Genomic DNA, 12,505 nt, shown 5'->3' with positions numbered 1-12,505 from the left:
TTTCCATTCCGGGCCTACAGAAATTTCGGCATTACATATTCGTATTAGGACATCCAAAAAAAATCAAAACATCACAAATAATATATATATACTCGAAATAAAGTCATAACATCAATTCACAACCTATAGCCGCACTGGCCAGGACTAAACACATGTAGAGACGACAAGGCTCATTCACACAACTATCAATTCAAAACATCGTAAAAATAACAGTACAGCTACATGGGACATCTCCCCGGTAAATGTATGACTCCATAATATAGTGTATGTATATATATACATACATATATATATATATATATATATATATATATATATAATATATATATCTGGGACTCTCAACAATGACTCGACGACAGGGCACCACTACCTGACGCTCCACCAGACGCGTCAAATCCTCCTGGATAACCTGCTATGGCATCAAAAACAACCACAACATAAAAAGAAACGAGGGGCTCGGGCCCCAGTACAAAGAACCAGGTAATATTACGACAAATATAACTGACATGAAATAAAATCAAGTAAAATGCGATGCGATGCGATGTAATGCAATACGTGAAAGGTAACAAATAATAATGGATACCTAGCAGAGTCCAAATGAATTGCATCAGCAACAAGAACAGTGGTCACCCGTGCCAGGAACGTAGCAACGCAACATCAAGTCGCCACTCATCCATGCACGTAGCATCGAGGGTACAGGAACTACCCGCTCAGCCCTCATGCAAGTCATCAGGAGTGCTAATCCTACCCACCCGCTCCATCGATGACGCAACAACTCGATAGATCAATATCAATATCAGTAGAAATCAAAGGATTCAAGGCTCGAAATGCTATGCACCAATAGTATCAACTCAAATAAATGCATGAATGCAATCACGTATTCACAGTCAGAAGCACATAAAGCACGTCACTACTCATTGCAAAATACTCAACGTCATCTCACGTCATAATAGATGTCGTAATGAAAACAGTTCGTATGTACCTCAACTGACTTTAATTTACCACAAAATATCTTAAATATTTCTCGAAACTTCAATCTTGTGGCAACAGTATTTATTGCACATCAATTCCTATCTTAGTGAAATAATCAAGGAATTTATCGAAAGTAATTCCAAAATTCACACTAAATTTCCAGAACTTATAATTTCAATTCACAACATGTTTCCGACTAGCGCATGTACATCTCAAAAGTTGAAATATCCCAATTTATAAATCTGAAAATTCGAAATTCATCAAACTAAATTCTGAAAAAGTCGATAAATACCTCAAATCGACTCAATAATTCACCTACAATCAATAATACAACATATATCAATTGTTGGAAATCGAATTATTCAAAATACCCAAAATTTTGAAACCCTAAATACCTCAAGGCTTTGAAGTAAAGCTCTAGGAAACTTAAACCGAGAGTTTCCTCACAAATTCTGGCAAAACGAGCGGCGGTTTCCGACGGGCTCGAAAAGTATCGTGAGATTTCTGTGCAAAATGGGTATCAATGCGTAGCTTGCAACGAGAGCTATCCGAAAATGTATTTCATTTAATTTTTCGACGACCGGAGCGACTAGAATCGAAGGCCAAAGCTTCGAAATTGAAAGAAGAAAAATGAAGATTTCGGTGCTGGAGATGGATACGGGGAGAGAGAAAGAGCTTAACGTTTATCCTTTTTCTTTTTTTTAATTGTTTTATATTATTTACTTAATTAAAAAACAAATGGACTGATCTTACAAAAGGGTTGGGCTCTCACATTCTCTCCTACTAATAAAAGATTTCGTCTTCGAAATCTTGCATACACAACATTTATAAAAAGTGGTTTATAAATAGTTACCACTGATAGTACATAGGGAATTCCGAATACATGGAATAATTTATTATATTCAAACAAATGAGGCCATTCTTGACGCATCTTAGCCTCTAATTCCTATGCAGCTTCTTCTCTCCCATGTATACTCCACTGCACCATAACCAGTGGTATCATCTTATTCCTAAGTTGCTTTTCTTTACGATCAATTATTTGCACTGGATGCTCAACATAGCTAAGGGAACTATCCAACTCCACCTCATCAGTCCTCAAGACATGAGAAGGATCTGGCTCGTACTTATGTAACATAGATACATGAAACACATCATGTATCGTAGACAAACTCTGCGGCAAGTCTAAACGATAAGCCAAAGTGCCAATCCTCTCAACAATCTCATGTGGACCAATATAACGCGGAGCTAGCTTCCCTTTGCGCCCAAATCTCATAGTACCACGAAATGGTGAAACTTTCAAGAAAACTTGATCGCCAACATGAAATTCTAAAGGCCTGCGCCTTTTATTAGCATAGTTGGCTTTACGATTTTACGCTGCTTTCATTCTTTTCCTTATCATTTCAACCTTATCTTTCATTTCTTGTATAAATTCTGGCAATGACATATGTCTTTCTCCTACATCTTCCGAGCATATCAAAGATCTACACTTTCTACCGTACAAGGCTTCAAATGGTGTCATTCCGATGGTTGCTTGGAAGCTGTTATTGTAAGAGAATTCAACAAGTGACAATGATTCCTGCCAACCGCCACTAAAATCCATCACGACTGCTCGCAACATGTCCTCGAGTGTCTGAATGGTCCTCTCTGACTGACCATCTGTCTGTGGGTGATATGCAGTGCTCATTGACAACTTTGAACCCTATGCTGATTGAAAACTACCCCAAAACTTCGAAGCAAACCTGGGATCACGATCTGATACTATGGTTACAGGCACACCATACAATCTTACTACATGATCTATGTACATTTTTGACATTTTCTTATAAGTACAAGTACGATCATAAGGAATAAAATGGGATGATTTAGACAATCTATCCACAATCACCCAAATCGCATCACAACCACGATTAGAACGAAGTAGGTGTGTCACAAAATCTATAGTAATGTGCTACCAATTCCACTGTGGCACTTCAAGACTATGTAACATATCACAAGGTCTCATTCTCTCAGCTTTAACCTGTTGGCACGTCAAAAATCTAGCCACAAAGTCAGAAATCTCTTTCTTCATACCTTCCCACCAGAAATGAGATTTCAAGATATGATGCATCTTTCTGATTCTAGGATGAACACTGTGTCGACTACAATGAGCTTCTCGAAGTATAGCTTTTTTTAATTCTAATAAATTCGGAACCACAAGTCTACCATTATAGCGCAAACATCCATCTGAAGCAACACTGAACTTGTCTGATTGACCTGTCTGAGTCAATTCTTTCAATCTATGAACATGCGGATCAGTTCTCTGTGCTGCTTTGATTTCAGAAACAATCTGTGGTTCAACTTGAATAGATGAAACTAATAAAGTAGTCGCCCTTAGACTGATAAGTCCATCATGAAGTTCTCAAATGCTCATGAACCTTTGAAATAGTCAAAGATGCCAACATTTTAGGTTGAACCTTTCTGCTCAAAGCATCTGCAACTTGATTCATTCGACCTGGTTGGTACTGAATCTCACAATCAAAGTCTTTAAGTAATTCCAACCATCGACGATGTCTCATATTCAATTCGGACTGTGTGAAAAGATACTTTAGACTCTTGTTATCAGAATAAATAACAAATTGTTCTCCGTATAGATAATGACGCCATATCAATGGCAGCTAACTCCAAATCATGAACTGGATATCGAGTCTCATGTGGCTTCAACTGACGAGATGCATATGTAATCACTCGCCCATGTTGCATCAAAACACAACCCTGTCCATTTAGACAAGCATCTGTACAGACAACAAATCCACCTGAGCCTGAAGCCAAAGCTAGCACTAGAGATGTGGTCAAATTTTATTTCAAATTCCGAAAGCTAGACTCACATTCTGCAGTCTATACAAGACGTCGATCTTTCTGTGTCAACTGGATCATAGGCCTAGCTATTCTAGAAAATCCTTCAATGAAACGCCAATAGCACCCAGCTAATCCCAAAAAGCTTCGAATCTCAGACACATTGGTTGGTTTAGGCCAATTGATAACAGCTTCAACTTTACTAAGATCAACAGATACTCCTTGTGCAGATATAACATGGCCTAAAAATAAAACTCTGTCCAACCAGAATTCACACTTAGAAAATTTGGCATACAATTGCGCTTCTCTAAGTGTTTGGAGAACTAATTTCAAATGTTCCTTGTGCTCTTTCTGTGACTTGGAATAAATCAAGATATCATCAATGAAAACGATAAAAAATTTATCTATGAATTCCCGGAATACACGATTCATTAGATCCATAAAAACCGCTGGAGCATTAGTCAAACCAAAAAGCACGACTAGGAATTCATAGTGTCCATAACGTATCCGAAATGCTGTCTTAGGAACATCTTCCTCTCGAACTCTAAGCTGATGGTATCCGGAATGAAGATCAATCTTGGAATACACAGAAGTACCCTGCAACTGATCAAACAAGTCGCCAATACGCAGGAGAGGATACTTATTCTTCACAGTAGCCCGGTTCAACTGCCGATAATCGACTCATCGTTCCGTCTTTCTTCTTTACAAACAATACTGGAGCTCCCCAAGGTGACATACTGGGTCTGATATAGCATTTTTCCAATAAATCCTGAAGTTTCTCTTTGAGTTATTACAATTCTGTCGGAGCTAAACGATATGGTGCTCTAGAAATAGGATTTGTCCCTGGCATCAATTCAATGCTAAGATCTATTTCCCTTTGAGGCAGAAAGCCTGGAATCTCATCAAGAAATACATCTAGAAAATCCTTGAAAACTAGAATGTCTAAAACTTTCAACCGTTCTTCCCGTATTGCATCAAGAGCATAGATAAAAAAATCCTTGATTGCCAATTGACAACAACCTGAACATTTCCATTGCAGATATTAATGGAATTCGAGACTGTGAATCATAATCATAAAAATTCCATTTGCTTCCATAATACGGTCTAAATCTGACAACTCCATGGAAATAATCCACAGTAGCTCGATAATTCGTCAATATATCCATACCTAGGATATAGTCGAAATCAGACATAGCTAACTTGATTAGATTAGTTATCATAATATTATCCTCAAATCTAATCACACAATTTAGGACCATCTCACGAGACATCAAGTATACACCGGCAAGAGTAGCCACAGACACAGTATCCAACAACGGAATAGTAGCAATCTCATGCTCATCAAAAAATGCAGCAGATAAAAATGAATGAGATGCTCCTGTGTCTATCAATATGCGTGCAGTATAGTCAAAAACATAACAAATACCTGCAATCACTCCTCTTGGTGCACCCTGATCCTGGTCTTGAGTCAATGCATGGACTCTAGCCTACTGTGGCACTGTAAATTGTTGCTGAGGAAGATCTCTAGGTGGTGGATAACCGGACTGCTGAAATGACTGTGCAAGAGCATATGTCCTGAAAGCTGGTCCTCGGGAAACCTGTCCAGACTGTTGTGGCTGAAATTTTTGTCTTAAGTATTAGGGCATACTTTGGCAATGCCCAACTTGACCACAGACGTAATAGGACCCCTGAACTCCTACACATTGGGAACTAAAATATCGTCCACCACATCGGGCACAATGCACAGTGTTAGACGACCCAACAGAACCTCCCCCTCGTGCACTGCCTGAACTGGAGGAGTTGGATTGAGACTTCTTCTTGAATTGCTTTCCTTTTGCCTTGTACCTCCGCTGTTTGGGTTGTTGGTATGACTGTACAGGCTGATATGTAGGTAAATCCACTGGCATTGACATACTACTGCCAGACCCCTGAGAAACAGATGATGGACCTGGCTGTGGGTCTTCTCTGAGCAAACTTGCTTCAATTTTCTTCGCCTTTTCCACTGCTTGAATATACGTATTAGGCGACCCAGTCATTACCAAAGTATGAACAGTCCACTGAAACCCGTGCAGAAAATGTGATAGTTTAGCTTGATCTTTCTTAGCAACGTGTGGAACATAGGGCAAAAGAGCATAAAACTGTGAAGCATATTCCACCACTGATTTATTGCCCTGCACCAACTGATTGAACTCTTCTTCTTTAGCAGCATAATATGATGGTGGTGCATATTCTTGGGTAAAGTGAGCACGGAATGCATCCCAAGTAACAATTTCACTAGAGTCCTTCATTGCTTCCTCTGTAGCTTCCCACCAGAGTTGTGCTCGGTCTTTAAGTTGGTAGATGGAAAGCTTCAATCTAATATCTTGAGAATACTCCAACAAATTAAATAGATTATTTATACTTTTCAGCCAGCCTGCTGCTTTTTCTCCGCTCTTGTTGCCAAAGAATTTTGGAGGACGTAATTCTTGGAACTGATAAATTATTAACTGCATTCCTCCAACTTTCTGTGTCTGCTGTTCCACTTCTTGCCCAATCGCTACCTGTCTAGCTCCAGGTGTTTCAGGTCGAGGAGGTTCTCAGTTCACTTCTTCTTCAACGTTTTGAGCGACTTGTCCTCGAGGTCGACCACGTCTACCTCTAATGATATCTGCAATTCATCGAACATTTTGTGCCTCAGATTCTTGTGCTATTTCTTTTCTTTTTCTACCTCTTCTTCCAGGTGCCATTCTACAAGACACGAGGATTAAATCCACAGGCAGATAACAGGTAAAAGAAAGTTATAGGTAATTTCTAAACTACATAACATGCCTAATCAGCTAGTCGTTCTAACGCAGGTAAATTCAAGAAAAACACACCCAATAATTCAAATAAGAGCAAATAGTCAAACACATGCACAATCATGTTATTTGTGTCTAGACTCAAGTGCCCTAGACTCTAATTCGTGTATATCCCAGTTACGCTCTGATACCAACTGTGGGGGCCGTGCTCCGGATTAATATTTAATGACCAAACAACCAGGATTTATTAATGTAAACAGCGAAAGCGATTAAAATTTTCCATTTCGGGCCTACAAAAATTTCGGCATGACTTATTCGTAATAAGACATCCCAAAAAAATCAAAACATCACAAATAATATTTAGATACTCGAAATAAAGTCATAACATCAATTCACAACCTATATCTGCACTGGCCAGGACTAAATACATGTAGAGCCGGCAAGGCTCGTACACACAACTATCAATTCAAAACATCATAAAAATAACAGTACAGCTACACGGGGCATCTCCCCGGTAAATGTATGACTCCATAATATAGTATATATACACATATTTTATATATATATATATATATATATATATATTTATATATATATATATATATATATATATATATATATCTGGGAACTCTCAACCATGACTCGACGACTGGGCACCACTACCTGACGCTCCACCAGACGCATCAAATCCTCCTGGATAACCTGCTATGGCATAAAAAACAACCACAACATAAAAATAAATGAGGGGTCGGGCCCCAGTACGACGAACCAGTAATATTACGACAAATATAACTGACATGAAATAAAATCAAGTAAAATGTGATGCAATGCAATGTAATGCAATATAATGCAATGCAATGCGTGAAAGGTAACAACTGATAACGGATACCAAGCGGAGTCCAAATAAATCGCATCAGCAACAAGAACAGTGGTCACCCGTTCCAGGAACGTAGCAACGCAACATCAAGTCACCACTCATCCATGCACGTAGCATCGAGGGTACAGGAGCTACCCGCTCAGCCCTCATGCAAGTCATCAGGAGTGCTAATCCTACCCACCCGCTCCATCGATGACGCAACAACTCGATAGATCAATATCAATATCAGTAGAAATCAAAGGAGTCAAGGCTCGAAATGCTATGCACCAATAGTATCAACTCAAATAAATGCATGAATGCAATCACGTATTCACAGTCAGAAGCACATAAAGCACGTCACTACTCATTGCAAAATACTCAACGTCATCTCACGTCATAATAGACGTCGTAATGAAAACAGTTCGTACGTACCTCAACTAACTTTAATTTACCACAAAATATCTTAAATATTTCTCGAAACTCCAATCCTGTGACAAAATTATTTATTGCACATCAATTCCTATCTTTGTGAAATAATCAAGGAATTTATCGAAAGTAATTCCAAAATTCACACTAAATTTCCAGAACTTATAATTTCGATTCACAACATCTTAACGGTGTCCGATTAGTGCATGTACAGCTCAAAAGTCGACATATCCCAATTTATAAATCTGAAAATTCGAAATTCAGAAAACTAAATTCTGAAAAAGTCGATAAATACCTCGAATCGACTCAATAATTCATCTAAAATTAATAATACACCATATATCAATTGTTTGAATTCGAATTATTCACCCAAAATTTCGAAACCCTAAATACCTCAAGACTTCGAAGTAAAGCTCTAAGAAACTTAAATCGAGAGTTTCCTCACAAATTCCGGCGAAAATGAGCCACGGTTTTCGACGGGCTCGAAAAGTATCGTGAGATTTCTGTGCAAAATGGGTATCAATGCGTAGCTTGCAACGAGAGCTATCCGAAAATGTATTTCATTTAATTTTTCGACGACCGGAGCGACTAGAATCGAAGGCCAAAGCTTCGAAATTGAAAGAAGAAAAATGAAGATTTCGGTGCTGGAGATGGATATGGGGAGAGAGAAAGAGCTTAATGTTTATCCTTTTTATTTTCTTTTTCTTAATTGTTTTATATTATTTACTTAATTAATAAAACAAATGGGCTGGGCTTACAAATTGGTTGGGCTCTCACAAAATTGCTGGGACTGATATCATCAAAATAAAAATGTTTGATGACACTGTTCGCATCATACGAGAGGTACGACATGTGAAAGGGGCTAGCTGACGAAGATTTTGTCCTTGAGGCAATTGGATGATATCCGTGCAAAATCTGTATCGAGAACGAGATCATGAAAATTGTGAAGTGCGCACTCGTGGTTATGAAATCTGAAAAGTTGCTGCAAATATGTATGTACTTTTGGGAGAAATACACAAAGAGACGTAACTACATTTTGCATCGATTGATTTAATAGAAGAATTAACAGTGTTAGCATAGAAAGTTCGGGCATATGTCAGAACAAAGATTGAAAATTCTCTTAGAATATAAGCTTCTCTCGGGGCTTAAAAAATGACACTACCCTTATGTGAGCAATGTGTTACAAGTAAACAAAACATATTAAAATTTGGTACTTCCACTGCCAAAAGCAAAAGCATATTGGTGATTATTCATTCTGATGCTTGGCAAGCACCGGCTCTATCCCTAAGAAAAGCAACATGCTTTGTCTCGTTCATTGATAATTTTCTCTAGGAAATGTTGGGTGTATCGATTCAAGAATAAATCAGAAGTTTTCTAGGTTTTTAAAGATTTCAAAGTGCAGGTTGAACTTGATTCCGAAAAGAAAATCAAGTATTTGAGGATTTACAATGGAATAGAATATATTGGAGACAAATTTGATGTATTTTTTCAACATGAGGGCATTAAAAGACAGTTCACAACTTTTTTCACACCTCAACAGAATAGAGTGGCAAAGCGGATGAACAGACTCTTGTTGGACATAACAAGAGCTATGTTGAGGACTCCGGGTCTAGCCAAGTTATTTTGGACTGAAGCAGTCAAAACAACTTGTTATATCATCAATCGTTCTTCTTCAAAGGCAATTGATCTGAAGACTCCAATGGACATGTGGAATGGGAAGTCTTCTGATTATTATAATTTTCATACATTTGGAAATCCTGTATATGTTCTGTACAATGAGCAAGAAAGATCGAAGTTGAATTTGAAATCCATAAAATGTATCTTCTCGGGTTAAGTTTATGGAGTAAACAGATTTCGTTTGTGGGAGCTTACTATCCACAATCTTGTCATCAGCAAGGATGTTATCTTCGAGTAAGATAAATTAAAGAGAGACGAAGGTACATTGAATTCCTAAACTACTATAATTCAGGTGAAAAATAAGACACGTGAAGATCAAATTTCTTGTGAAGTAGTACTGGAGCACAAGGAACAAGAAAATGTTGAGTCCAAGGTTTCCAAAGTAAAACAGTCAACTCGAGAGAGAAAATCACCATGTTGCTTTTCGGATTGCCATTGAAATTAATATTGCATATTTTCTATTATCAAAGGATGGTGATCCATCGAATTTCCATGAGGCTACGTACTCAAAGCTCGGGTGTATCTTTGCGGATGATAGCAATGCACAAGAATTGGAAGTATTAGGAAGGAATAAAACTTTGGATTTTGTTATGCTACCCCCAGGGAGGAAATACATTTGTAACAGATGGGTCTAAAAGATCAAGCGTTATGACAATAATCAAGTGGATCCCTATCATGCTAGATTTGTGGTAAAATGACATGCTCAGAAAGAAGCCATTGCCTTCAATAAGATATTTTTTTCTATGGTTTGACTTACAATAATCAGAATAGTTTTGGAATTATGTGTTGTGTTTGATCTACATCTAGAACATCTAGATTAAAAACTTCATTTCTTCAAGGAGATATCGAAGAAGAAATCTATATGTTCCAGCTAGAAGGTTTTGGAAAAAAGGTCAGTGAGAACTTGGTTTGAAGTTTGAACAAATCTTTATATAGTCTCAAATAGGCGCCGAGGTGTTGGTACAAAATATTTCAATCTCATATCATGACCCTTGGATATAATAGACTGAATACAGACCCTTGTACATATTTCAAGGTGTCTCGTGATGATTAGCTACTATATTTGTATGACATGTTGGTAGCAGGCCCCAATAAAGATCGGGTCCAAGAATTGAAGGTACAATTGACTAGTGAATTTGATATGAAGGACATGGAACCAGGAAACAAGATTCTAAGGATGCAAGTTTACCAAGACAGAATAATATAAATATTTGACTTTCCCAGAAAAATTATTTGATAAAAGACTTGAACACTTCAACATGCAAGATTTTAAGAAAATTTTGACCCCTCTTGTTGCTAACTTCAAGTAATCATCCGATATGTGTCCTACCACTAAAGCAGAGAGTATGGAAATGTATCGAGTACCATATACATCAAGATTGAGAAGTTTGATGTTCGCCATGATCTATACAAGATAGGACATTGCACAAGCAGTGCGAGCAGTTAGTCGGTACATGGCTAATCCTAGACAAGAGCATTGGAATACTGTTAATAGGATCCTTATATACATTAAGCGTACCTCAAATGCTACATTATGTTATAGATGATCGGATTTTATACTCAGAAGCTATGTCGATTCAGATTATGCAAGTGATCCTGATAAGAGAAAATCTAGTACTGATTATGTATTTATACTTGTAGAAGGAGTAGTAAGGTAGGTTTCAAAACAGAAAATAGTTGTGGCGTTATCTACAACGAAGGCAGAATATATGACCGCTACTCAAGCTTGCTAGGAGATAATATGATTTAAAAGATTATTGGAAGAGATCGGGAACAAACAAAAAAATGTTCTTCTGTTTTGTGAGAGTCAGAGTGTCTTGCACGTCGCAAGAAATCCAGCCTTCCATTCCAAGACTAAAAAGATTGGAGTTCAATTTCATTTCGTAGAGAAGTAATAGAACAATTAAGTGTGGATATGAAGAAAATTCACACAAAAGACAATGAATCTAATTTTCTGAACAAGTCAGTGAACACGGATAAGTTTAAGTCATGTAGATCCTCATGTGGCCTGGAGGAAACCTGAGCAGCAGGAAATGACAAGATTGAAATGATGTATAGAGATGAAAGATGTGTGGAAATGTGTGTGATTCTCAATCAAATCTCCAAGCGAGAAAATATCATAATTTTATAGGGTAGGTGGCAAGATGTGGGTTATGGTTGACAACTAAAAATTAATATATGCGGATGCAAATTTAGAATTTGAAACATGCGTTCAGACACGATGAATTATCATGTAAGTAGGCGCCTTATTCATTCATTTCTATCATCCCAAACAATTTCTCTCTTCATTTTGACTGTGAAGTTCTATAATATTTGTGAGATTTTCTTCTCCTGTAGTAAGAGAGGTTGTGTTCTATTTGAAAATATAGTGAGATGTTGTAACCTATAAAATATTATGAAACTTTATAGCCATGCATATTGCATTTAAGCCTTTCATGTGAATACGTTCAGTATATCACTCGCGCCATTGGTGCAAGAATCAAGATTATTGAAATAATGACAAGTACCAATCAAGGCACTTGACCAAAAAAAATGAAGGCGGATCTGAGAATGCTTTCAGTGAAGCTCGCGGGAGAGCTGAATTCATCTCACGAAGTGTTTCGAGTTTGGGAAAGACCCCTCATTTTGAATCGCCTCATATGCCGCTTCTAGTTGGATTGGTCGTTTAGTTGGGTTTTTTTATTTTCATTTTATTTTTGCAATAAATTGAAATAAAAATTATATGTTATTTACAGTGGGAGGTTAGCATATCATTAAGATCATGTTTGACTAAGTATATAAAGTTGTTCCAGGGCTTAACATTTTATGTATCACATATGTGATGCATGTATATAATTATAACATAATAGTGTTATATGTTATATATAAGTAATATTTTTTTAATGTTTTAAAAAATGGACAGCATAGTTCAACCTCGAAACTGTCACGGGTCCGGTCAGTACTAAAAACCCATTTTACCGGTTAA

The 12,505-nt window shown here is 37.4% G+C and overlaps 1 protein-coding gene and 1 long non-coding RNA gene across 2 annotated transcripts; both read right to left on the bottom strand.

Moving 5' to 3' along the window:
* Nucleotides 1–2,341: 2,341 nt before the first annotated feature.
* LOC140840741 (uncharacterized) lies at nt 2,342–6,296 on the bottom strand. Its single transcript, XM_073207911.1, has 6 exons — nt 5,453–6,296; nt 5,087–5,188; nt 4,599–4,824; nt 3,853–4,060; nt 3,387–3,473; nt 2,342–2,632 (listed from the first exon to the last, which is right to left on the bottom strand). Exons 1-6 carry the CDS (start codon nt 6,294–6,296, stop codon nt 2,342–2,344), a joined length of 1,758 nt encoding a protein of 585 aa, XP_073064012.1.
* Nucleotides 6,297–7,173: 877 nt separating this feature from the next.
* Nucleotides 7,174–8,518, bottom strand: LOC140841296 (uncharacterized). Its single transcript, XR_012120124.1, has 3 exons — nt 8,257–8,518; nt 8,159–8,181; nt 7,174–7,925 (listed from the first exon to the last, which is right to left on the bottom strand). It is a non-coding gene; the product is annotated as an uncharacterized lncRNA (long non-coding RNA).
* Nucleotides 8,519–12,505: the final 3,987 nt, after the last annotated feature.

Source organism: Primulina eburnea, chromosome 9, assembly GCF_022965805.1.
Source record: "Primulina eburnea isolate SZY01 chromosome 9, ASM2296580v1, whole genome shotgun sequence".
Taxonomy (NCBI): domain Eukaryota; kingdom Viridiplantae; phylum Streptophyta; class Magnoliopsida; order Lamiales; family Gesneriaceae; genus Primulina; species Primulina eburnea.
The sequence above is the reverse complement of the archived record's forward strand: the minus strand, read 5'-3'. Positions and strand labels throughout refer to the sequence as shown.